The sequence below is a fragment of the Paramisgurnus dabryanus genome, chromosome 24 (genome assembly GCF_030506205.2).
Source record: "Paramisgurnus dabryanus chromosome 24, PD_genome_1.1, whole genome shotgun sequence".
Taxonomy (NCBI): domain Eukaryota; kingdom Metazoa; phylum Chordata; class Actinopteri; order Cypriniformes; family Cobitidae; genus Paramisgurnus; species Paramisgurnus dabryanus.
This window is the reverse complement of record NC_133360.1, coordinates 29,927,082-29,954,777: the sequence shown is the minus strand read 5'-3', so window position 1 is coordinate 29,954,777 and position 27,696 is coordinate 29,927,082. Positions and strand designations below refer to the sequence as shown.

The 27,696-nt window shown below is 36.5% G+C and overlaps 4 protein-coding genes across 4 annotated transcripts; 2 read left to right on the top strand and 2 right to left on the bottom strand.

The window, feature by feature from the left end:
* The first annotated feature begins 145 nt into the window (after window positions 1-145).
* LOC135741269 (putative C-type lectin domain family 20 member A) lies at window positions 146-4,978 on the top strand. Its single transcript, XM_065259916.1, has 6 exons — window positions 146-257; window positions 341-402; window positions 1,620-1,991; window positions 2,650-3,000; window positions 4,566-4,651; window positions 4,772-4,978. The coding sequence occupies exons 2-6, from the start codon at window positions 369-371 to the stop codon at window positions 4,907-4,909; spliced, it is 981 nt and encodes a 326-aa protein (XP_065115988.1). The 5' UTR covers window positions 146-257; window positions 341-368; the 3' UTR covers window positions 4,910-4,978.
* Window positions 4,979-8,377: 3,399 nt separating this feature from the next.
* On the top strand, window positions 8,378-12,714 carry LOC135741184 (uncharacterized). The gene is made up of 2 exons (XM_065259857.1): window positions 8,378-8,466; window positions 10,698-12,714. The coding sequence occupies exon 2, from the start codon at window positions 10,728-10,730 to the stop codon at window positions 11,862-11,864; it is 1,137 nt and encodes a 378-aa protein (XP_065115929.1). The 5' UTR covers window positions 8,378-8,466; window positions 10,698-10,727; the 3' UTR covers window positions 11,865-12,714.
* A 233-nt stretch (window positions 12,715-12,947) lies between these two features.
* LOC135741183 (uncharacterized) lies at window positions 12,948-18,518 on the bottom strand. The gene is made up of 2 exons (XM_065259856.2): window positions 17,461-18,518; window positions 12,948-15,821 (listed from the first exon to the last, which is right to left on the bottom strand). The coding sequence occupies exon 2, from the start codon at window positions 15,814-15,816 to the stop codon at window positions 14,593-14,595; it is 1,224 nt and encodes a 407-aa protein (XP_065115928.1). The 5' UTR covers window positions 15,817-15,821; window positions 17,461-18,518; the 3' UTR covers window positions 12,948-14,592.
* Window positions 18,519-22,957: 4,439 nt separating this feature from the next.
* LOC135741180 (uncharacterized) lies at window positions 22,958-27,283 on the bottom strand. Its single transcript, XM_065259854.1, has 2 exons — window positions 27,194-27,283; window positions 22,958-26,154 (listed from the first exon to the last, which is right to left on the bottom strand). Exon 2 carries the CDS (start codon window positions 26,147-26,149, stop codon window positions 24,557-24,559), a length of 1,593 nt encoding a protein of 530 aa, XP_065115926.1. The 5' UTR covers window positions 26,150-26,154; window positions 27,194-27,283; the 3' UTR covers window positions 22,958-24,556.
* Window positions 27,284-27,696: the final 413 nt, after the last annotated feature.

Genomic DNA, 27,696 nt, shown 5'->3' with positions numbered 1-27,696 from the left:
TGAAAACAAAAACGTATGATGATATAATTTTTTACAGTGGTCAAGTATAAAAAAGATGTGTAAATCAAAGTTGATTATACTTAAAAATGTAAATGTTTTGTGTGTTTTCTTCTCCATCACCGCTCTACAGTAAGACACGTCCCCTAACCCAAATTTTGCATCAGTATTTGTGTAGGTAAAACAAACCAAATGAAAGTAGAGAACACAAAGTAAAGAGAACAGCGCATTACTGCTTGATCTTCAGTTGGTTGATTAAGGTAAACAGAGATGTTTTTTTATTCACTTTATTTATTTAAATGTGTTTGTCATGATTTATTATGTTCTTTTGTTTTTGTTTCAGATTCTTCACACACTGTAAATCGTCTACAATGGAAAGACTGATTCATGTTCTGCTGATCTTAGGTCAGTGTGTGTACAGTAACGTTATACAGGGGTCTTGTGAAGATTAGTTTAATGTGTAGTAATTAATGATAAGAGAATTGTTGAGAGGGTTTTCATCACCGTCAGTGTTTTCTGAATTCATCTACACGTCACTACATACACACTAAACCCATCACTTTAACAAAATCACATGAAAAATATCAAATACTAAATAACAGATAAAACATCAGAAGATTTATTTATGGGTTAATTTTTTTGCCCACATGTTTTAAATATATGGGTCATTTTTGTCTTTTAAATTTCCTTGATTTGTACAAATGCATTAAAAACATCAAAAAACATAATTTAGGTTTAATTTTAATTTACAGACATAAAAATAATGTTGTCTGTCCTAAAATCAAATAGACCACTATTAAATGAGTAAATATATGTGTCTAATAAACAACAAAATAATGGCTTAATGATTATTTTTACGTCCTCATAAGAGAATGTTTGTTTAATTACATTAACGTAGACTAAACCTGTTCTGTACACAACAATTTTCTACAGATGACCTTTAACCAACAATAACTCTGTTAATAATTTAAGGTCACACATAAAATGTATATCTGTGTCATCCTCATTTCATCCACGGCCAGAAAAGAGACCCTACCGCAAACTGTTTGTTGATTATTCAGTAAGTGCAGGGTGTGTCCTCTGTATTTGAAAACTTATGCTAACAGACTGCAGCTTCGGGGGGAGACAAGTGGAGTAGCAAATATGTGGATTAATGCTTCAAACTGTATTTAAGTTTTTATAACATTATTAATTATTATTTTATCACAAATTGTTACATATATTGTTGAAAAAATGATTTGAAATGGAAATATTAAATGTTCAGAATCAGTTGCGTTCGATGACCGCTTAGAGCCACTGGGACAGCACGTCTGTCAGCACCATCCTTTATGCAGTGATTATGTTTAACTTAACCTTCATCATGCTTCATAACAAATTATAAAACATCACAATCAAGTAAAATAAAACATTACTTCATCTTTAATGTCCATTTTCGCAGCTGAAATCAAGTTTTTGTGCTCTGTACGGATTTCAAATTTCATTCCTTTTAATGAAATGTCTAACATATATTCAGATTTAGCTTTTTGTGCATTTGTGGATTTAAAAACTAATTGTGAAACTCTTTATATTCATTTGTGGTTCAGAATTTAGAATTAATTTTGACTCCATAATTTTCCTCTCAGCAGGACTCCACAGTCCGTTTACCCACAGCATCCCGCGTGGGTACCTTCTCATCCAGGAGCAGAAGACCTGGTACGAGGCGCAAGCTTACTGCAGAGAGAATCACATTGATCTGGCCACTGTTGAAAGCAGTGAAGACCAGGCAGAACTACTAGCAATTGATCCAGCATTGACTTCAGCACCCTGGATTGGACTCTACAATGACATCAATAGCTGGCGGTGGTCTAATAAAGACGAGAGCATTACATATGAGAACTGGCTTCCGGGTGAACCGAACAACTATGATGGAAAAGAGACATGTGGGTTTATGGAAGCTGGCACTTGGCAGGATGTCTATTGTTATATAGGAAATTATGTGTTTTTTTGTTACAATGGTAAGTATGAAATATTTTCAGCTCTGATTGTTTCTCTGCTACAGGCAATGAGCCAAATATCTTTATTTTACTGCAAACTTTTTACGGATGTTAGGGTTCGGTTTACTGATGTGAGTTTTTATTTAAATCATGAAATCAAGGTGGATAACATATACATTTTTAGATTATAATAAAACCCCAAGCGACAATAGTAAAATAGAAATAAAGAGAATCCAATGAATAAAATGAAACAAAACTATGTTTGGTATTAAAGGGACAGTTCAACCAAAAATGAAAATTCTGTCATCTTTTACTCATCCTCATGTTGTTACAAACCTGTATAAATGTCTGTGTTCTGATGAACATGACTGAAGATATTTTGGGGAATGTTTGTAACTAAACCGTTCATGAGCCCATTTTTTTCCATAGTATTATTTTTATAAAATTCCATAGTATTAGTAAACTATTGCCTACAATCCGTGTGTTTGTTGTAGTCCAAGAAAAGAGATTTATGTTGAAGACGATACCTTGCATCATCGTTTACTTTGAGGGTTGTACCTTTTGCATATCGTTAACATTATACACCGAAGGAAATTTTTAAAAGCGAGAGGTTATTATAACAGGTGTGGGGAGCCTGTGATCTCTTCATACATTAACAACATCATTTGTCTTATAACAGAGGACCAAATCGGACCAAACCGGTTTGTTCTTATCAGTGATGTCTGGAGGAACTGGTATGATGCTCAGAGTTACTGCCGACAGCATCACACAGACCTGGCCACCATTCAGAATTCAACTGAGAACAACCTGCTGAAGCAAATGATGGGAAGTTATGGGAGAGCGTGGATTGGTCTGTACCGAGACTGGTGGAAGTGGTCAGATGGGACAAATGTCAACAACTACCCCATTCCCTGGAGGAGTGGAGAACCTAACTTAGTTGGGTTGAACCCATCTTGTGGAGTTGAACGTCCTGGTGCTGTGATAACTGATGAGATCTGCTCAGACACCTTTCCTTTTATCTGCATGCACTGTAAGTTTCATGTGTACAGATATCATATATACACTTTTCTATTAACTTATTTATTTCCACAGTCGGCTCCAAGACTATTTGAAATAATTAAAATCATTTGCTGTCATATGTAACGGACCTGGAACTGTATCAGTGTTTATTTAGAAAAAAAATGACTGCACATATCATTTGTCCGCCAATCAGAAACACGCATTAAACAGTGATATTGGTAATTTAATGATTATTTTCCATGCCCCATCCCTATTATGTGATACTTTAAAGGGATACTGCAGCATATAATGAAAATGACCCTACAAGTTACATGACTTTCGTCACCTAACGCCACTCTAGTCCGGGTATAGACGATTTCAGCAGTAACAACCTAAACAAACGTCTTTCGTGAAACAAACATAACTTCTGGTAAACTTCGCAAAGAATCAATACAGTTTTTTACAATCACTTTGCTACTATTTTCAGAACCTTGATGTCATTTTTCACAACTACAAAACTCAAAACGGTAATCACTTGTAACACAGGCTGTCTAGTGTTCAAAACATTGCATTGTGCATTCACATCTTTAAAGACATCTTGCACTTGCACAATCATTGTTTCAAAACACAAATTTACTGTGAAATACCATGGAAACATAACTATAGATCACCCACACACAAGCAACTGATAGTTTCACTAAGTCATTGTTTGTACAATCATTAAGTATTGTAGAACAAAATTGGTGATACAGATTTCATTATGGTACATGTAGAGCAAATACATATCTGTAAAAGTTCTGCAGTAGTAGAGAGAATACGACAGACACATTGGAATCATTGAACAAAGTTTGTAATGTATTGATGAAAACACTACAGTACAATCACAACATAGGTCACGTCATTTCACAATCTGCACTCAATCATCAGTAACAAGTTGGCAGAATTGGACAAGCAATTACAAGGGCCTGCATCTATACAGTACAGTGATAATTGGTTCATGCTCCATGCTTATTGGTTACAATGAACCTCATTATCTTGAAACTTTCATGATTTTCAGTAAACATGGAAGATTCTTTGTCTGTTTCCATACAACTATTACGAATAATGCAACAGTTACTTATCATTTTGGGCAGTTGTATTGATTGATAGTTAGATCATTGTAAGAAAATGAATAGACACTTATTTGAAATGTGATGTGTGAATAGCCTTTTGAAACAGTAGTACTTTGATGTTAAGTTGTGTCATATTGAACATGTGATTTTGGTTGAATGAACAAATGATCCAAGTTTTATGTGTATTGTATCCAAGCAATTGAGAAAAGAGTTAAGAGTTTTGAAAAATGTGCATTTTGATCTTTGGTTGTGAGTTTTGTGTCTAGAGTTGTGAAAAATGACATCAAGGTTCTGAAAATAGTAGCAAAGTGATTGTAAAAAACTGTAACAACAGAGTCATTTTAGAGTAGCAAAATTAACAACATGTAGATGAACTTACTAGCCACTTTGGCTTGTGAGCAAAAAATCTATTGTTAAGCCCTGGTCTTGTTTACCTTTAGTTAAGTTGACATGGAACGACTCACAACTTGTAATGTTTTAACAGTTTCTAGGAAACAGATTTTGAGAGTGGAAGTGAAATCTGGTCAAAATCTAAATAATCCTGCAGTGATGGAGACCATCATACAGTGGGTAAGTGTTGAACTATTTGTGTTAAAACACACAGTCGATCTGAGCAGTACAAAAACACAGACACATTTTATAAATATGATACACTTTGTTGTGACATTGTTGATTTATTTCTTTGTTAAGATGACGCAGAAACTGAAGGATTATGGGATAGAGAAGGACACAAAACTGACGTGGAAAGTTCAGTCGGATGGAAATGTTTTTACACCAAAAGTTGAGCGTGAAAATGTTCAGCAACGCTGCTTAAGCTTTTATTTTTAGTGTTTCACAGTTAGTATCTGTGATCTGCAAGAAACTTTCTCCTCTTTAATAATTAGATGTTATTGATTGATTAATACCACAATTATACACATTTGCTATCCAATATCTGCTTTAAATGATTTGCATATTATTTAATATTACTGGACAAGAGTAAAGATCACTAGCTCACAGTCCAAAAGACTACAGCTAAACACCTATGACTGTATTGAGTCTAATAGCAGCGGTAATAACTCATAATGTAATAACTGTACAGAATCTTATAACTGCACATAATGTAATAATTTACTCAAAACATAATAAAATCTTTATCCTGTAATGTAATTACATGTGCAATTTATTACATGAATAAACTCAATAAAAAAGGTCAAAATGCTATTATTTTAATGTTTTTTTTTTAACAAAACAAAAAAAATGTATTGTACTGCATTTAACATTTTGGGGTTAAACTTTATTTTACTGTGTCAGTGTAATTGAACATTTAAGTAAATCTTTCACACAGGGCCATGTGGGTTTGGATTTTGTTTTCCCCTTTATAATAAAATTTAAATTTAAAAACTGCATATTGTGTTTACTTGTGTTATCTTTGATCATTATTTAAATTTGTTGCATGATTTGTGACAAACATGCAAAACATAAAAAGGGGCAACACTTTTTCACACCACTGTAGATCTTTCGGGGTGTTTTGCGCAGAGATTTATTGCGTTTGTACCAGCTTTTATGGCAACCCCTAACTGCACAGCTGGTCTTCCTGGATTTCATAATAAACATTAAAAAGCCAGTTAAAACAGCACACTTGTGTCCCTTACAATATGACTTACATTAGCTTTAGTGGCTCATTGCCAGAAGTTTTACACAAACAAGCTCAAAAAAGGCGGTGCCCACATTTACTTTAAAAATAAGGTTTATATAGCCTGACTACGTCTTTTAATTTCATTTCGCGAAAGCAAAATAGCAGAGGAGGGTATAACCAGGTATAACAAGGTGGAAAGGTAATGAAAGAAGAAGAGATGTTTTTGAAGTTTTCAAGCTTTATTGAGTAAATTTGTTTGGCTGCACTATAGGAAATTTCTAACACTCTGTTTACTTATTTTTATTTATATAAATTGTGTTATCGAAGTTGGTGTTGAATTTTATTTTATTATAAATTTAATTTTATGCAGATAGGTTCTCTGTTTATTTTTATTTCATAATGATAGAATTTGTATGCTGAGATAAGCAAATGTTTAAATACAAAAAAATTGTTAAAGGCATGAATAAAGTTTTGGTGGGTGATTGGCATACTAGAACAAATAACACTTTACATTGCTGGTTGTTTATTGCTGTTTATTCATTTTAAGTTGAAATCATTTGCTGACAGCTCTCAGTTAAATAAAAAAACATCTTCTCCCCTGTGAGTGGATGCTTGATGAGTAGCTAATTATTATAAACCAGGGTTTCTCAAAGTCCGGACTCCGGTCCGGATCCGGACCAAACAGGAACTTGATCCGGACCCGCGTCCACTTCATATTACAAGTGCATGGATTTCTATGTGACTGATAAATTTGTGCATTTGCTACTTAAAAAATGCATATTAAACTTGTAAAAAAATGTGTTTAGTTTTTTTTTTAGATTTAAGAGTATTCCTGGTCCGAAAATAAAACGAGTTATTTAAAAATTTCCTGTGTGACGCTGTAGCCATCACACCCAGATATTATGCACAGCTGCTTCATGTACTACGGCTTTTGATCAGTAAGTCCTTATCAATCTGAAATCACTGTTGGTTTGAGTTGTTTAAAACATGCATTTGAAAAAGCAACACTCGTCAAACATAATCTTTATACATATTCTTTATTATCATGAAAATACCTGAAAAGTTTTGAAGAACAGCAATATAAATATATCCTTAAGACATTTCCTGGAGCTGCGTGTGTCTGGTTCTTCGCTGGTTCTTCGCATGTTAAGTTTCTGCCCGAGAGCGCCCCCTGACTTTTGGAGGTTGCGGCATTTCACCGTAATTCATTGAGAAGCATAGCAAGCATCATCAGCCAACTTATAGGGGCTGTTTACACTTGGTATTAAGATGTGTTTTCATCGATCGGATCACAAGTGGACGAGAGAGACACCTGGTATTTAAATCCGTCTCTTTTGTCCACTTTCGACCGCATCTGTCCTGAATAATGTGAGGGGGTGGTCTGTGAGACGGTGGGCGAGTCTCTCTGCTGTCATTCAAATGCGAGCGGGAGTAATTATGAGTTTATATGGACGCAAACTTATATTATGTCGGAGCCCGCTGCTTGTTTAGCAAGTATACATGCTGCACAGTGTTTTGTACGTTTATTTGTTGGAGCTGTCTCTGAATTTTCAGCGCAATTGATGAAATAGGATCGCGCAACTTTCACGCTTTCAAAACGAAACTACGGGGAACACCCCGCAGTAGTTTTATCAATGAAAGGCTAAAAATAGCGCTGTTCACCGTATGTTCACGGCAGAAGTCAAAAAAGACGTAAAATTAGTGTTTAATACCTCAGATTAGATAAATGGGCGGAGAGAAGGCGGTCGCATGTGGCTGTTCGAACGCATTCAACCACATGTGCGTTCCGCAACTCCAAAGCGATCCGATCGAAAGTGGTTTTGACTACCTCTGAATGTGGTTGAAAGTGGTCGAAAGTGGATGCGTTCAAAACGTTTTGAACACCGTTTACACCTGGCATTAACGTCGTCCACTTGTGATCCGATCGACGAAAACGCATGTTAATGCCAAGTGTAAACAGCCTCATAGGTGCACCCCTAATTTTGGTCAGTGTCTCTGCCTACCAACCACACTTTTTTTGCCATGTTTTATGCATCTGATAGAGAACAAACTGTGCCATTCTCTAATTAGGTTGCTCTGTATTTGCACCTGGTAACTTTTGGCATATTTCTTGTGTTCGTTTAAAAAAAATTTTTTACTTTAAATGCAAAATACACTTATTTTTTTCCTAAACTATTTGTGTTGATTTGTTATATAAACAAATGATTTACATAAAGTTTTTCCGGACCTATGAAAATGATGAGAATTCAGATTTGGACCTTTGAATATAAACTTTGAGAACCCCTGTTATAAACCATTTCAAAAGATGTAAACAACACTGGTCCAGAAGCACTTCCTGTTTCAGTTTTTTAACACTAGATAAACATTGGGATAAAATACAACCAACAGAAAATATAGAACCGAGTCAAAAAGTTAAACAAACATCTTTAAGATAATGATATATGTGTGAAATAAAAAAACAGTCACAAACAGAAACAGGAAGTGGTTCTGGACCAGTGTTGTTTACATCTTTTGAAATGGTCTATAGTCGCAATTCTGGACTTAAATTTTAAAATAAAACCCATCCATTTTAATTAGAAATTCTTGTTTCATTCATTGGAATTTCAAGTTTTCAAGGGAAAGTGTCTGGTTCATGTCCAGTAGATGGCGGTAATGACACGTGTAAATATCCGAGCCGTCAATAAAAGAAGGAAGAAACAGAAGAAGATTCGTAAGCAAACGGAGAAGAGCACCCTAAATATTTCACAACCTCATCAGATATTTAAAGGTTAGTCCGTGCAGGAATATGAGCAGTTTTCAAAGTTAGTTGTAAGCAGGGATTGAAGGATGAACAAAATCCCTTACGAAAATTAGTTTTTTTTTGTGGTAAAAGTGTAACCATTTTTTTTTTTTGGTGTATTGAGTAATATCAGCAAAACCATGGTTTTACTACAGTAATCATGGTGTAACTATGGAAAACCATGGTTAATTTTCATAAGGGAATTGCCACCCACCTGACCAATTGCGCCTGTCGTGATTTTAATCAATTGTGAAAATGAAATAATTGTGTGAATTACAGCTTTACATATTTGGATTTGCTCACATGATACAATCAGTCATCTACAGTGTTTTCAGCTCTTCACACTTGGAACCCCAACCGAGGTGGTACTAAAAAAGTATTGGGTACTACGTACTGCACCCAGTGGGAAAGTAAGGTGACCCTAACCATTGGGTACAATGGAAAAGCGCCACTAGTCTGAAAGAGATTAGGATAGGAGGGCAGATACGTGTAAAATAATAGATGCCTTAGCTAATACCAATGATGGGCTGTTAAATTTGTTTTAAATGTGTCAGTTTACAAAGAAAAGCTATTTATTTAAGCAAAAAATGTACACAAGGTGCTCAGGGCCGCATTAACACTGTAAGGGGCCCCTGGGCTTTACCCTTTTGTGGGGCCCTTCATCGTTGTGTCTGTTGCATGCTGTCACATTCAATTTAGCCGAACGCGCTAGGTGTTCTGCGTGATCATATTTAGGCGTTCATCAAACTAAACATCAAAAAACAGATTTTTTCGACAAGAATAAGTTTTAAAATGTATTTAAAAAGGTTACTTAACTTGTTAGAAGTTGAGCTACAAAACAGGTAAGCCGTTTTTTTTTTTCGGTGATGACACCGAATATAAATATATCTACCGAATCTGACACAATTGTCTCTCTTGTGATTTAATAATATGGTCGGTGTTAACTTTCAAATGATAGAAAAGAGATTCCTGAAACAAATGTTATAAGAAACATCAGATGTTTCAAGTGAATACAGAGATGATCAAAGTGAAAGTAAGCAATCAGATATTTCTGTGCAAAATAATAAAGCATATATAGTGTCTATGAAATGATTATTTTAAGTGTTTTCTTGTTATAAATGAACCGTTTAAGGAATTGTATATAAAGCTTGTTTTTTATAATTTACAGTAACAAATTATATGTAATTTCTCTACTTTTATTTCCTTGCCACGCTAAATCTCAAAATGAAATAAGATCGCTGAACTTAGCCGTGGCTTCCGAGGCAGAATCTAATTTGTTATTTATTAGATTTAGTTATCAAAAATGTTTTGTGTAATATCTTTGTGTGCTGTTCTGTACATCTTGGCTTTAAAATGTTACGAGGAATCATTTAATGAATGTTTACACGTTGTCTTTCATAATAAGATAAAAACGCGTCCTCAGTTTCGTCTTTGTTCATCAGAAATGCAAAATAATGGATATTTCAGACAGAAATTTTAAAAAGCTCACTAATGATTGCAGGGTAGCCTACGTACAGTAAGAGAGAGATTTTCTTGCGCAGGAACTGCATTCACGCACGGACATTCAAAGCAAAGCGATTAAGCATCATTTTAAAGGGAGTATCAACTTTTTATAAAATGCGTTTGTTATTTTTTTCCGGCATCTCGGGGCCCTTTCCAGCCCGAGGCCCTGGGCTTAAGCCCAGGTAAGCCCATACATTAACGCGGCCCTGAAGTTGCTAATATGTTATTAATTTTCCTCAGGGCTCCAGATGAGACTGCATGAGCATTTGTACTCGCGCATGTGCAACCTTGAATTTTGATTTTTTTTCTAGTTGATATTTAATTTTGAAAGACTAGTAGATCGCAAACCCACAAACACAAAAAAAAACTGAATTTGTGACCCATGTTTTTACCACTCATTAGCATGACGCATCTACCATGTAATCCACTGATGGTCTACGCGGCCATCGTATAGATAACTAAAGTGAACTCGTTGTATGGGGTGTTTAGTTTTAAGGGACGTTTCAAATGAAGCTGTTGCTGCCACCTCATGAGGTAAAGAAAACTCCCATCATTAAAAGCTTGTAAACTTTACAATAATAAATCATTTGATAACAGCATGTCTTGCAGGTATCGGCTTAGGGTTACGAGACATCACTATTCTATTCTAGTGTATTTTCTATAAAGCTGCATTGCAACAATGCCAAAAGTTTTTGATAATTGATTGTTTATTTTAGATACGATGGAAGTAAAAGAGGAAGTGACTGATGAGAGGCCGTACAAATGCATTCAGTGTGGAGATGATTTCATACGAAAAGGACACCTTAAGTTACATGAAAGGATTCACACCGGTGAGAAAACATTCAGCTGCCATCAGTGTGAAGAGTTTTACAAGTTTAAGTAACCTTAAGGTACATATAAAAACTCACAATGAGGAGACGTCTCAGATTCACGTGATTGAGGAGAGTTTTGTAAATGAACAGGAGACGCCTCAGAGTCATGTGTTTGAGAAATGTTTTATGAAAGATGAAGAAAGATTTGCAGAGCATGTAAGCGTTCGCACTGAAGAGAAACCTTTCAGCTGCCATCAGTGTGGAAAGAGTTACAAAATGAAACGAAACCTTAAAGATCATATTAATACTCACACCGGTGAGAAACCGTACGAATGCCCTAAATGTGGACAGGGTTTTTCACACGTATCAAACCTTGCCGCTCATATAAGAGTTCACACTGGAGAGAAGCCGCACAAATGCTCTGATTGTGGAAAAAGTTTTACACGCAAAACAAATCTTACGGCTCACGGAAGTATTCACACCGGAGAGAGACCTTACACCTGTCCTCAGTGTGAAAAGAGTTTTACTATTAAAGAGCATCTTAAGAATCACATATTAATTCACACTGGTCAGAGACCTTTCATTTGCACTTACTGTGGAAAGAGTTTTGCACGTCACACAACTTTTAAGGATCATGAAAGGATTCACACTGGAGAGAAACCTCACACCTGTACTCAATGTGGAGAGAGATTTATGGACAAAAGACAACTCAAGAGTCAAACAGCACAACACACTGGTGAGTCGCCTTTTACTTGCCTGCAGTGTGGAAAGGGCTTCTCACGGAAAATCCTTCTGAAAGAACACCTGAGACTTCATACAGGAGAGAACGCTTTCACGTGTACTCGCTGTGGAAAAGGTTTCACAAATGCATCAAAACTCAAAATTCACCAGCAATCTCATTCTGAAGAAAAACCATTCAACTGTGTTCGGTGTGGGAAGCCTTTCAAATACAAATCAACCCTTAAGGCTCATATAAGAATTCACACTGGAGAGAAACCTTACAGCTGTCCTCAGTGTGGAAAGAGATTCAGTTATTCATCAAATCTGAAAGTTCACCAGCGCACTCATTAAGAAGAAATCATTCAACTGTGATAAGACATTTGTGTCAGCATTGTTCCTAAGAAGATCCTTATTTAATCTCATCTGTACTGTATGTGGTTTCCTTTCTTCAACTGAAGACAATTAGATTTATATAAAAATATTCTATACTTACATGTGACCCTAGAAAACAAAACCAGTCATGGGGATCATGATTTTTGTGATATATAGATACAACTATTTGAAAATCTGGAATCTGAGGGTGCCAAAAAAATTTAAATATTGAGAAAATTGTTTTTAAATTTGTTCAAATTAAGTTCTTAGCACCACATATTACTAATTATTAGTGATCAATTGATACAGATTTATTTTATAACCGATACCAAATATTTGGATGCTTATCTGTATAATATATACAATAATAGTATAATATATAATATTATAATAATAACAATCACTCCCTCTTTACATATAAAGTAATACATAAAGGGGTCTGAACGATTAAAAAATAATTCAGGAAACGTATATATCAGTCGATCTCTACTAATAGTAAATAAGTGTACAAAATATCTTTATGGAACCTAATATGTTTACTTAATATCCTCAAATCGATCATTTTGACCCATACAATGTATTGCTAAAAATATACCCATGATATTTATGACTGGTTATGTGGTCCAGGGTCACGTATGGGACATTGAAGCTCCATAAAGCAAAACGATTGATGTTAAAAGTCATCCATGATTGTTATAAGAAAGCTTTAATATTTTGAGATTATTTAGCAAAGCTGTTTTGTTTTTCAGTTCTTTAAATAAACAAAGTATTAATAACCATTTATTGCCCACACACCTGTTGTTTTACTTCAGATGACATTTTTGTTGGAGGTTTTCATTACCTGTAGGTATGGATGGACAAGCTTTTTCCATTCTGGATAAACTATAATTACATGAACTTGCAGTTGTAACTGTAGGTGTTTCTACAATTTTTTTTTTTTTTTTTTTGGGGGGGGGGGTTTCAGTGACACTATATTTTGGAAGTTATTAGGCTTTACATAAAAAACAAGTTATCACCAATCAAATTAAAAACAAATGAATCCACAAATTGCACCCTGCAGGTTTCAAACATTTCTGGGATTCGTGAATTAAAATAATTTACATTTTGCACAGTATATTCATTTAGTGTACATTTTCTGATCTACTTGTTTAATGTAATATATACAATATGATAATATAAAAGATCTAAATGAACAAAGTAGTGGTATGATTTGAAATAAATATGATTGTAATACTTAAAAAAATCAGGCAGAAAGATAACGGAGACTGAGGAGATCGAGCGATGCGTGCTTTATCTAGAAGGAAAAGTTAGTTAATTTTTTATATATTTCAATCTTCAAGACAACATTTTTAACAAATTTTAATCGTTTTCTCATTGCATATTGTATTATTTAACAAGTATTCTATGTCATGCAGCACTATTCAGAAAATACACAGGTCTTGACAAGATGTCACACAACACAAGCCCTTCTGAAATTACCTTGTGTTTCACTACAAAGACCAAGCAGTCATGAACAACAACAATTTCTACAATCTCAGCAAGTCAGGCAACCCACCAGTGGTGCCATATACCAAAATCATGCCAGTAGCATAACTGTTGCCTTGACATTCTGCAGTTTTAGTCAAATTAACAACGTTCTCTGTAGGACATTTCTGTGGTAGAAAATCTTGTATACCATTTACCACCTCTACTGGAAGTCTTGAGGTCTCTGACAAAGAAACCACAGGGTTTTTTTTACTGTTCTGCCAAACTTTTAGTCTTTGAGACAGTCAGGAGCTTCCTCTTGACTCATGTTTAACTTAACATTTGCTTCCATCAATGGTCGTTCCGTTCCTAATATTTATTGTCAACAAATACATACAAAACAGACCAAATAAACTTGAAAAACACAGAAGCAATTAGCTCCATCATTCTTTGAGTGTGCGAGCATGTTCAATTATCGTTTCTGCTTGCTCCCCACTCATTAGTCTGTAAGCCTTCATTAACTTATAGATCAGGGATGGGCAACTTCGGTCCGGCAGAGTTTAGCTCCAACCATAATTAAACACGCCTGAAGCAGCCAATTAAGGTTTTACTAAGCATACTAGAAACGTTTAGGCAGGTGTGCTGAGGCAAGTTGGAGCTAAAATAAAGAAAAAATAAATACATTTAATTAAAATAAATTAAATAAAAAACATGAGTATTCAAAAGCACATGCTGATAATATGAAGAGCTGGCACAATCCTCAGATGAGGTTGCTAACTAAAACAGGAATAGATGAAGTGAGGTGTAATAAGGAGAATCATTGGCATCATTTGCTCTCTATGAGCAGAATATCAAGCTGCAAGGGGCCATGCAGATGTTTTCTTTGACCCACACAATGCCAATTTCAAGTGGAGCTGAAGGCACAATTCAATAAAATTCTAAATGAACATATTAGAAGAATTTAAAACAAAGATGCAAATGTCTATTACCTTAGCAGTAGCATACACAATGAGATTATAACATTAATTGGAGACAAAATACTGCAGAAAATAGTTAGCAAGGTGACCAAAGCTAAAGTACAATTCTGTCAAATCTGTTCTCCTGACGTCAGCCATGATGAACAATGGCTGCTTAAAAGTCTTAATGGCTGCTCTGAATTTTATTTATGGGGCATTTTTGTAGCTGCACCAGTGCTAAGCTGACTGAGAATGAATATTTCTGGAGCACTGCTTTTGATTTTGTGTTATGAATCTGAGGATGTGGTTTGTGACTGCTTTCCACATGATTTTTTATGTCTTATTAAACCGCTTGATGAAGTGAAACTCTTTCCACATAGAGGACAGTGATGTGGCTTCTCTCCAGTATGACTTCTTTCATGTCTCTTACAGTAACGTAAATCAGGGAAACTCTTTGGACAATATGAACACGTGTATGGTTTTTCTCCAGTATGGACTCTCTCGTGTCTTTTCCAGTCGCATGAATAAGAGAATCTCTTTTCACAATGTGAACATGTATATGGTTTTTCTCCAGTGTGAATCGTTTGATGTCTTATCCACTGAGATGCATGAGTGAATCTCTTTCCACAATATGAACATGTGTATGGTTTCTCTCCAGTATGGATTCTCTCGTGACCTTTCAAGTTACATAAATAGGAGAACTTTTTTCCGCAATGTGAACACGCGAATGGTTTTTCTCCAGTATGGATTCTCTCATGACTTTTCCAGTTACATAAAACAGTGAATCCCTTTCCACAATATGAACAAGTGTATGGTTTTCCTTCAGTATGGATTCTTTGGTGCTCTCTCAAAGCTGTTGTTTTTAAAAATGATTCTCCACACTCGGAGCACACAAGCGTTTTCTGTGGCTTTTCATCAGTATGAGTGCGCTGGTGAATTTTGAGATTTGCTGCTCGTGTAAAACACTTTTCACAGTGAGGACACGTGTAAGGTCTTTCACCTGTGTGAATTCTTATATGACTCTCAAGGAGTCTTTTCTGTGTGAAACTCTTTCCACATTGAGGGCAGGTGTAAGGTTTCTCTTCAGTGTGAATCTTTACATGACACTTCAAGCTTTCTTTACGTGCAAAACTCTTTCCACACTGAGGGCACGTGTAAGGTCTCTCACCAGTGTGATTTCTTATGTGACTCAGAAGCAGTCTTTTCTGTGTGAAACTCTTTTCACACTGCGGGCAGGTGTATGACTTTTCTTTGGTGTGAATCCTTGTGTGCGATCTAAGATTTGATTTATGTGCAAAACTTCTTCCACAATGAGGGCAGGTGAAAGGCTTCCCTTTACTTCTTGTAAAACTCTTTCCACGCTGATGGGAACCGACCGATTGTTTGATTTCTCTTTTTTTAGTTGACATTTCTACACAATCGGGAGATTTTTCTTCAGTGATGACATCAGGAGGTTCCTGTTGTCTCTCCTCTACTTCATTCAGGTCCTGAGATTCCTCTTTTACTTCCATCGTATCTAAAATAAACATTACATTGTCAGAAATGTATTTGAAAACGAATTAACTTCAGTTTTAATATAGCACTTTATACATCACTTTTCAGAGCCTTGACTTTTGACAAAACGTTTTTAAAGAAAACCTCAGGGCTCTGTTTTGGGACCTCTTTGATTCATTGTTTATCTTCTGCCCAGTAGTAGTATTTTTAAGGAAATTTGAGATATAGTTTTATTGTTCTACAATTACAGTAGAATTAATCCAGTTAAGGGGTGTTCTACTACTGAAATAATTTTAGAGACATTATTTTAAGGTAAACTACAAAGTGTTGCATTAAACTGCTATTATAGTCCATGTATAAATGGTCTTAGCAGTGATCTCCAGACACCAAACAACCGTGTAAACACACTACATTTATCAAAGTGTTGAGCTTGGCATTTAACACAATGTGAGAATAGATTCAAGCCTACTTTTGTTGTACAATGTCAAGTTTATTATGTAAGTAGCAAAATACCTTTTTTGGCATAAAAATTATATTTTTATACTTTCCTTTATTAAAGATAGACAAATATCTATAAATAATTATGAATATATGTATAAACATGCCTTAATGAAATATGGATCTAGAAAGATTGCAATCAACCCATTCAGCACCATGGACAGCAGCCGCTAACATCATTCTTAATAAGAAGGTATTAAGTGAGTCTTAATTGAAATGATTCTTCATAGCACGCAGAGACAAAGTTGTGTAACAGGTGTTATCAGTGGGCAGCATTATTCAAATGAACACGTAAAACTGCAAAACTACATCTCAGGTGTTTACTGTAGTCCATTAAAATGATTTTGCTTAAAGGGAATATCTTCCTTTAAATTGAGCTTTGTATCTCCGCACATCCCTTTTATGCTCAAACTTCTACATTATACTGTAAATAGAGTAAAAATAGTTGAAATCCATGAAAGGCGCTCTTTAAAGCTACGTTAACCCAATTCATTTGTCAATAATATTTAAGAGAAAATCACTCTCTGGTCATGACTTAAGAACTGTTGTACTTTATATGAATCAGTGTATTTAATGCATTGCATACGTTGAAGAGTTTTATTTTCAGTACTTTTAACATACATAAGCCTTTTTAAAGGCATATTAAAATGCTCTTTCTAGAATGAATATTTGTTAAGCTTATGTATTTGATTCTCTATTAAAACAATAATATACCTGATTAAATGATATAACAAAGGCAACATCTGTGTTATTACTTTATCTAAAAAAAATGTAAATAGTGAAGCTTTTAAAATAAGTGTTCATCAGAAAGCGAGTGCAGTAAAAAAAAAGGGATTTGAAGTGTAAATGAGTGAAATGTAAATAATAAAGCAGAAGATGAGGATAATAATCTGCTGTGGTGTGTTGTTAACATCCTCGTTTAAAACTAAAGACTAAATTAATTTTTTCCTCTTCTCTGTAAGTTCGAGTGAACAACAGTAAATACATTCATGTTTGTCTTGATCTTTATATCTGATCTGAGCAGACAGTATTTCAGTCAGGATCACACATACAGTACAGAAATAAAACAGTGACATCATCATGTTAATGTTGTCATTTAAAATACTCGCGTTACAAACATTGACACTTGTTTAAATGATGATAAAGAGGTAAAGTTTAGTTACCGATGCGTGTTATAGATTTATTTTCTTCTGCTCGCTGCTGCTGTTTCAGTTTCAAAGAGCCGAAGTGAATCTTCTTCTGTGTATTTACTGCTGGAGCGTCAAAGCGTCACAGCGCCACCTGTGGCAAACAGAGCGAAGAACACAAGAGGCGAAACTCAACACCAGCAGCAGCCGCCATTTTGGGGTGAAAGTCCAGTAGCTTCTTGCTAAAAAATGAACGTACATTAAACCTGAAATCCAACCCGAATGTTGATATTGACAACACAGATTAACGTACACGAGTGATCATCAAATCCTTTTAACAGTTTATTTTACAGACTTTGTCTTAATTTTTTACAAAACCTCTAGAAACCATGTCAGTTTCATTTACTATTACACTAAAAAAAGTTAGCAGAAAACGATGAAAGGTCAGACTTTTCTGTCATACTGATTTTTTTCCAGTGGACTGATGAAAACTGCGTTCTTTTATTCCACCTTGAAAAAAAAAATAATAAAAACCATCACAGAAATTCTAATGGTTTTCAATAAAATAAAGGAATTTTGTGGTAGTTTTAATGGTAAAAGCTAATGGTTTTTGAGAACAAAACCTTTGTGGGTTAACAACACCCATATAAACTCTAGCAGTGTAGATTTAAAACTGGTGATTTTGCTGTGTGCCACGCTCAAAACTGCTAAAATCACCTTTTTTTCTGACATTCAGTTTGGAGTTCAGGGGCACGTTCAATCTCACACCGGTGCGCAACGTTTTGCTACGGTTTCCGGCTTGAACGACATGTTTCCTTGAAACGGTGTGCAACGGAATCCAACAGGTTTTAGAAGCGTTTTCTCTTGTTTGGTGGGTGTGTCAGAAATGTCGGCCCAATCAGCGGCAAGATGTATAAAACCACGCGATAGTAAAGAGACAGCTCTCTCAATGGGTTCAAGTTGGAATGTTGTCTTTCATTCTGGACGGCAAGGTCAGTGACTGTAACATCGAGGGTATTTTACAGAATTAAACACACATTTATAACGATTTCATCAGGCTTCAGAAACATTTAAAAAAGAACACAAAGCATGGCCTCTCAGCTACCGTAGTTGCAACTCTTGCGTCATCAAAACAGGGTGTTCAATGCATCACCGTTTCAGTTTAATAAACGTTGTGCAACGTTCTGTCGGGGCTGAACGCAGCCCTGGAGATTGTCTTGACCAGGACCACACCCCTAAATGCATTGCAGCAACTGTCATGTGATTGGTTGATTAGATAATTGCATTAAAGAGAAATTGAACAGGTGCTCCAAATAATCCTTTAGGTGAGTGTAGGAAAGCCTCATAATTGCGATTTAACACACTCCTTCTGAAAGACCCAGGCTCTGTTTACACGTACATGGTTATTTTTAAAAACTGAGAGATTTACCTTCGTTTGTGCCCCTCGTTTACACGCAAACGGAGAACTCGCCTCTGAAACCAATTGTTTCTAAGAACTCCGGCCAGAGTGGAGATCTTGAAAATCTTCGGTTGCACGGTTGCATGTAAAGTGAGACAAACGGATGTTTAAGCAGGCAACGTCACAGAGTATGCGCCAGAGCTCACACCTACGTCAAAAGTGCGACCCATGTTTACATGTGACTGCTACTCTGAACGCTTCCAAGATCACATTTATGTTCGTGCAAACTCGTTTCGTGTGTTTGTATTTGCAAATACAGCTGCTCCATTATGTCGAGGAGCAGAGACAAGTGCTCTGAGGTCAGCAATTTTATGCGTGTTTGACTTCATGCGGCACTGCAACGGATGATGTCAAAGTACCGCGAGAGCGATTCGAAATTAGACCTCTACGTATGATTCCTCAACTGGCTCTCGCGATACTTTGACATCGATCACCTACTGCAACAACTCCTCCCTCCAACATGAAGAACCAGTTCGCGTCACCACCAGCGCAGCCGGTGATTGGCTTACGTGGGCTTGAGCTTCTCTTGACGGCATATATGCACGGGTACGTGTAAATAAACACTTTTCTGAAAACTGACATGTGTGCACGATATTATTTTTGAAACCGGAGAGGTTGAAATGTCCGTTTATGAAAATAACTGCCCACGTGTAAACATAGCCCCAGAGTTTGACAGTTTTTTTTTTTTTAAGAGAGTGGGCATTTTTTCTAGAAATTAATGACATGCCAAAATCATCTCCATCTCTTCTGTGGAAAGCAGGTAAAGCAATACTACACTGTAAAAATAATCCCTTAAATGCTGCTAATGTAAATACAAGGACATTTGATAGGTTTCACGTGAACCTATTAAAACAACAGTGAAGCACACAAACAGAAACTTATTGTATTGTGAAAATCACTGACTTATGCTGTTATCCATATGTAAATTATTGCCAAACATGCACAACATCTTAGTCTTCTCATCAATTATCAACAGGTCAACTACATCCTCTGACCGTGCATTCATGCCCATGGTCACACATATCGATTGATTTCGCCACTGATTTACCTCTTTCTCAGGGCAATACGACTATTCTGACGGTGGTGGATTGTTTGAAGGCTTGTCGCTTTATCCCTCTGCCAAAACTCCTTTCAGCACCACAAATAGCGGAACAGCTCCTCCATCATGTATTACACTAATATGAATTACATTAGGATATAGTTTCGGATCTTGGCCCTCAATTTACCTCACGGGTATGGTCCGAAGACTTCAAACTCCCTAGCGCCAATGTAAGACTCACCTTAGCATATCACCCTCAGTCCAATGGCCAAACAGAACCTCTCAACCAAGGACTCACCAAGTTTCTCAGGTTGTACTGCCAACAGCAGCTGAATGGGCCAGATTCATCCCAATGGTCAGATAGACCAACCTAGCACAATTTCTTCAAGAAGCCACAAAAGTGATGTGGAGAGATGAAACCTCCAACAGATGCCAATGCATGTGCACACCAAAAACTTGCTGCAGCAGGTGAAGAAAAACTGTTTCTGGGATATTCAAACCAGGTTCCCCTTATAACAGTTTTACAAAAAGTGTCAAGCCAAAAAAAAGCATCAGTACCTGCAGTTTGTGGCAGCTTCTTCATTTATAGCCCACATGTGCACCGTTAAACAGGTATTAAAAGACTTCCATAAGAAGATGAAACTCTTTTTTGATGCGAGGTGAACCGTTGTAGCAAAACAACACAGATGTAAAAATGTAATGTATTATGGGCTTTGCTTTGCTGTCCTGTTTAGTCCACCACATCAGCAACAACAGTTGCTGTAGAAGAGATGCTGTCTACAGACCAAAGCACATCAACAATTCAACACTAGTTGACCTGCCTTTCCAGGGAACAAACTCTTTAACCACAAAAAGTTGAATCAGATTTTGGCTGGCCAATCATTCATGCAAGCAAACAAACAAACCTTCTGTTAGTCAGATATTCATTTGTACCTGCAGCAATATGTCCAAGTATGCATGGAAGGAAATCCATGTACATTCACTGTTGTGCATATATGAGCTGTGCATATGGTGAAATTGCTATGAACATAAATTGCAAAGGTGAAGTGTTTAAAGGACCTTGTTTATGCATGCATTTGTGCTACTGCAGAATGCCACCACACTGGTTGCAATCCAATTTTTGCTGAGTGACTTCTGTACAGTTTTTGGGGTAAGAAAGGATTTGTCCATACTTGACAGTCTCAAGACACGGAAGACTAAAATTCAGGACCTCCCTGAGTTTGTTGATGTGGATGCTGAATTTGGAGAAACATCACTTGATGAATTGTTTACAGAATCCAAACCAAAGACCATCATATACAACCTACAATTTGCAAAAACTTTTTGAAAAAACATTAAAAGAGACACAAAACAAACAAGACAGTGGTACAGTGGGTGCTCAAGTTAACCAATACTGCTGCCAAAGGCTAATTTTACATACTAAAGCCATTCTTGGCCACATTGAGGACAGGCATTATGCTAAGACATCTGGGAAAACACAAACACACAAGTTATGAACTGGTTCCAGTTCATCTAAGGTAGAATGTTTTGTTTCACGTTTCTGCAATTCGACCAAACACAACCACTGTACAAAAAAAAAGGAGACAAGAGCAAAATGAATCTGTACCTTAAGGCCGCGGTATACTTTTTTCCGCGTCCGGCTCGCGCGCGCACGCGTCCGCGCAGCTTTTCGGGTATACTCCCCGCGGCTACACGCGGATGGCCGCGTTCGACACTATACGCAATACAAATGATTTCTTATTCAAATGATTAGTCTAACAGGCTGTCAGGGCAGCACTGATTTGGTGACATTTAGAGTACATTAAAACATTAGGATAGGTGAAGAAAAGTAACTGATCCACCATTGCAAACACAGTTTAGAACAAACAAAAAGACAACAGAGAACAGGAATCAAACAAACATGCTCCAGAGCTTTCTGTTCTTGGAAGAAGTAAAAGTTAAAGAAGAAAAACGATAGTGTGTGTGCAAATGCTGTCTATTTCCTTTGTATAATTGTTTATAGTGGAGTGTCCTGTCTAAATATTTTCACGCGCATGCGCTGTCGTACGCGGACTGTATGCGCACTGTCCGCGCGGTCTCAAATTTTGGGCTGCACCGTCCGCGCACCCTCCTGATGACGAAAATGACGTCATGCGGACGGCGCGCATACGCGGACGTCCCGAGTATACTTTCGGCTTTAGTCAGGTGAAGAAATGGGCAATTGGCAACTAAAACAAAACACTGTTAAAAACCTGCACAATTGACAACCTGTTGTATTTTACTTTCTTGTCAATGAAGAACAAACCTTTGCCGTTCAGTGAAATTGCGAGCAAACATAATGCAGACAAATGTTTCAAGGTGCTTATGAAAGTTTATAACCTGTTCTTAATGAGACTCTGGTCTCTTGGACGCATCTCTTGGATTGATCAAACATTAAACTGTTTTAATGGTAAACAGCAGTGGAATTTATTTGGAACCATCTGAAATACCGATGCGATATCCCTAATTGTTCTAACCCTGCCAAAGATTACACTATTGCTGTTATGAAAGTACTATGATAATGTACTATAGTTAATTGTCAACACAAAGCAATATAAACATGAGACTTTTTCTTTATAATTTCTTTCTATGGATCTCATTTCAATTATAGGTGCAATGATTTCTCACACCCTGTAGGACAAACTGGACATTCCCAGGTCACTCTTTTGTCTGCAGAGGAGAGGTAAGAGAAAAAATAACATATGTAAAATATAAATTTTATCATATGTTTCATGAGTTTGCATTAACTAGTAATCAACAGGGAATGAGATAAAACATGTTTTTTGCTTGCTGTCCGAGGGGAGGGCTACGAGCTCGGAATTTTAGCCCGAATCCAGAGTTCTCCCCTCTCTATAACTGGGAAATTAAACTAGAAGAGAGTGAGGTGATGGGGTTGAGGAGGGAAGCTGCAAAAAATTATCTCGTCAATAAAGAGAAAACCGCAATTGTAATACCGCGATTATCCACTAGATAGCGCACTTGTCCTATAAAATGTTTAAAAAATGGCTGCCGGGAAATGAGATAAAAGTAGTTTATTGTACTGATATTAAAAAGTGCATATTTACATGTGTTTCTTAGATGAATCTCATAAGCAGACTGTAGAAGTTGATCTGGATGAACAAGGAGAGTGGGATTCACACATTAGCACCATCTCAAACTTAAAAAGACCCGAAAGGCAGCAGCATGCTGGACAAGAACCCATGTATTGAACCAAAAAATGGACTGTACATCACAACCAAACATTCTCATGGTGTGAGACTTCCCACACATGTACAGAAGTGTACACATACACAGTATGACTGTGAAGTGGAGGAGGAATGTAGGAACTTCATGAGCATAGCTGGCCAAAGTGAAAACCCTGGAAAGGAGTGCCTTCACCTTGAGAGGACAATGAATGCACTTGCATATATTCCAGCAACTGTGTTAGGCAATGAGTCAATAAATGAGATTGTGGAAAAGGACTCGTCTCTAGCAGAAGAATGTATTTCGTTGTTCCAGCGTTCTCAATCTGAAGTAGAAGACTGTTTGTTTCCAATTTTCTGGGGGAAAACAGTCTCTCGGACAGATACAGTAGATCTACTTCTCAGTGTACACTGGAGAGAAAGACGACTGGTGTAAATTTGGAAGGACACTTTCAACATTTGATACAAAACTTGGTAAAATGCCATTACCAGTGCATAGTTGCCAAAATGAGAAGCATTTATGTAGTGGCTGTTCCAGAAGCAACGTCATTTTGTAAAAAAAACACATGCAATGGGAGAGGACGTTGATGATATTGAAGAGAACGTTACTTGAAATGTGGGTACACATCATCACCCAGAATATACACAAAGTAGTTTGATTGCCGTGACTAACTACTTGTGGAATTGAGGAACTGCCCCTTGAATTAACAAAACCAGAGATGCCTATTGCATACAAGTTTGAGCCACCAAAACTTATTTGTCCTTACTGTCCTTGAAAACACATTTAATTATCATAACAACTAATTCAATAGTTAGGGTTAGGAATATTTTCACAGAATAAAGGTAGGATGAACACTGTGCAGTAGTTACACACAAGTAATTTGGATGAACTAATAATATTAATATAATTAACCCTAACCCTCAGGGAGTACAGCTACAGTTATTTCTGTTTCCACTGTGGACAGCACTCATAAGTTGTAATTGCTGACACCAAATGGAAAATTGCCTTTGATTTGCCAGGTTAGTGTTACATATCAGTATTCCCCAAAACATTATTTTTTAACCTATATTCACCTTTTTGGTGGCACCACTTAATTTTGATACGTCATGGACGCATGGACTTCCATGCGACTGTTGCAGAGGGTGCATGCGAGGCGTAGTTAATACACGGTGTCTATTAGTATTTATGTTTCATTACAAGATACGTTTAATTGATGATTTTATCAAAACACAAACTACACTGACTAATTTTACAATCCCACTAGCATGTTATTTAGACAAAATAAAATCTTTTTATTGCACTATTACAGTTAACGATTATTCGAATGATTGATTGTTATTTTAACATGATCATCGAATATGGGAAATTGCATAAATTGACATCCCTAGCTATCATCTCAAAAAATGTGTTGTGAACCTTCATGGCCTTTTAAGTTATGAATCTGAGGATAAGGTTTGTGACTGCTTTCCACAACATGTTTGTTTGTGTCTTGTTACGTGACTTGATAAAGTGAAACTCTTTCCACATAGTGGACATTGATGTGGATTCTCTCCAGTATGAACTCTCTCATGACTCTTACAGTAACTTAAATCAGGGAAACTCTTGCCGCAATATGAACACGTGTACGGTTTTTCTCCAGTATGGACTCTCTCGTGTCTTTTCCATTCGCATGAATTCAAGAAACCCTTTCCACAATGTGAACATGTATATGGTTTTTCTCCAGTATGAATTGTTTGATGTCTTATCCACTGAGATGAATGAGTGAAACTCTCTCCACAATATGAACATGTGTATGGTTTCTCTCCAGTATGGATTCTCTCGTGACCTTTCAAGTTACTTAAATGAGTAAACTTCTTTCCGCAATGTGAACACACAAATGGTTTTTCTCCAGTATGGATTCTGTTGTGATTTTTCCAATGACATAAATGAGTGAATTCCTTTCCACAATGTGTACAAGTGTATGGTTTTCCTTCAGTATGGATTCTTTGGTGCTCTCTCAAAGCTGTCATTCTCAAAAATGATTTTCCACACTCGGAGCACACATGAGTTTTCTCATCAGTATGCATTTTCTGGTGGTTTTTTAACTTTTCAATCTGTGTAAACATCTCTCCACAAACAGAACACAAGTAAGTTTTTTTATCAGTATGAGTGCGCTGGTGAGTTTTAAGACTTGCTGCTCTTATGAAACTCTTCCCACATTGAGGACAGATGTAAGGTCTCTCACCCGTGTGATTTCTTATGTGACTCTTAAGGCGATCTTTCTGTTTGTAACTCTTTCCACACTGAGGGCAGGTGTACGGCTTTTCTCCGGAGTGAACACCTTTGTGAGTCCAAAGGTTTGCTTTTTGTGCGAAACTTTTTCCACACTGAGGGCAGATAAAAGGTTTCTCTCCAGTATGAAGTCTTTCGTGGTCCTTAAGGCTTTGTTTATGTGCAAAACTCTTTCCACAGTGAGGACACATGAAAGGTCGCTCACCAGTGTGAATTCTTATGTGACACTTGAGATGTTGTTTCGTTATGAAACTCATTTTACACTGAGGGCAGGTGTACGGCTTTTCTTCGGCAGGTGTATGAATTCTTTCGTGAGACCTAAGGCTTGCTTTTAGTGCAAAACTCTTTCCACATTGAGGGCAGGTGTGAGGTTTCTCTCCAGTGTGAATTATAAGATGATCCTTAAGTCTTCCTACACTTACAAAACTCTTTTCACACTGTGTGCATTTGTACGGCTTCTCTCCAGTGTGAGTTCTCAAGTGTGTATAAAGGTTACTCTTAAACATAAATCTCTTTCCACACTGCTGGCACTTGTGACGTCTCTCTTTATTGTTAGTGCTCTTGTCATCCCTGTGGTGTCCTTTTTCTGTAAAACTCTTTCCACGGTGATGGGAACCGACTGAATGTTTGGTTCCTCTTATTTTAGTTGTTATTTCTACACAATCAGTAGATTTTTCCTCAGTGATGACATCATGAAGTTCCTGTTGTCTTTCCTCTACTTCATTCAGGTCCTGAGATTCCTCTTTTACTTCCATCGTATCTAAAATAAACATTACATTGTCAGAAATGTATATGAAAACAAGTTTTTACATAGCACTTTATACAGCACTTTTCAGAGCCTTGACTTGTGACAAAGCAGAAAGCAACTTTAAAGGGGTGGTTCAATGGTATTTCGTGCATTCTGACTTATTAACACAGTTATAGAGTTGTTTCCTCGTGCTAAAGAACTCTGGTTTATTAGGTAATTAAGCCCTGCTTTTTTAATTTGGTATCGGATCAGTTCTTAGAATCGGCCGATACCGAATCCCAGATATCGGGATTGGAGGCAAAACAGGCAGATTGGAGCATCCCTAATTTGGAGAAAGATTACCTTATTATTTAAATTAGAACACATCTTAATGGTTTCAACTAAAAAGTGATGTAAAACAGCATTCACAAATATAAATGGTAAAATGCTGTAGGCTTGAAATGAAGAGCTTAAAAATACATAGTGCGCACAATGTAAAGATTGAAGCTTTAAAAATCAAGTAGCGAGTACCAAAAACCAAGTGATTTGAAGTGAAATGAGAAAGCAGATGATCAGGATAATCTTTGTTGTACACATCCTTGTTTTAAAATAAACAATTAATTTACTCCTGTTCTCTAGAAGATCGAGTGCCCAACATAAATACATTCATGATTGTCTTTGTGTGCTTTATATCTGATTTGATCTGAGCAGACAGAGGGAATGTGTTTCAGTCAGGATCACACATACAGTACACAAATATAACAGCCCTTACGAAAACTTACCATGGTTTTATTGTGGTAAAAGTGTAACCATGGTTTTTTGGTGTATTGATTACTCTCAGCAAAACCATGCTTTTGCTACACTAACCATGGTTTTTCAAACCCATGTTTATTTTGTGGTTACCATGGTTTTACTACAGTAACCATGTTTTTTTTAACTGTAGTACAAACATGGTTAATTCGCAACAGTGTCTCTTAAAATACTCGCGCGCGCGCGCACGCGTCCCCCCCCCCTGCGTGTATTAAACATTAACACTTATTTAAATGATGATAAAGACTTAAATTATAGTTACCCGTTTTATGGATGTATTATTAAACTCACTCCTGGTCGTCGTCAGTTTCAGAGTAAAAGCGGAAGTCGTCGTCTTCTTCTTCGACTGGTTTTATGGTCGATAACTCCTTGCGTATTAGCGCCACCTACTGTATATGTTAGGTTATGAATCTGTCTGTTCTGAGATTGTCTCCAGCTCCTCTATTCCTCAGATTGACATCTTGTCGGAGGGCCGCAGAGCTATTTTAACATATTTCTGTAAATATACAGTTTTCTATTATTTACCATAAAAAGCATTGTTTATATTTCTATAATATAATTATTATTATGTTATATTATGTTATATTTTAATAGTATAAATATTTTCTTAACCATATCTGCATTACATCTCCACATCTCCCTGATGGTTTGGTTTCTGTTTTTGTTTTGTTTCCACGTCTTTGTACTATCTTGTTTCTGTTTTACCTGCCTTGTTTTGTGTTTATTTAATAAAGGGTTAATGCATGTGGATCCGGTGCCTCTGCC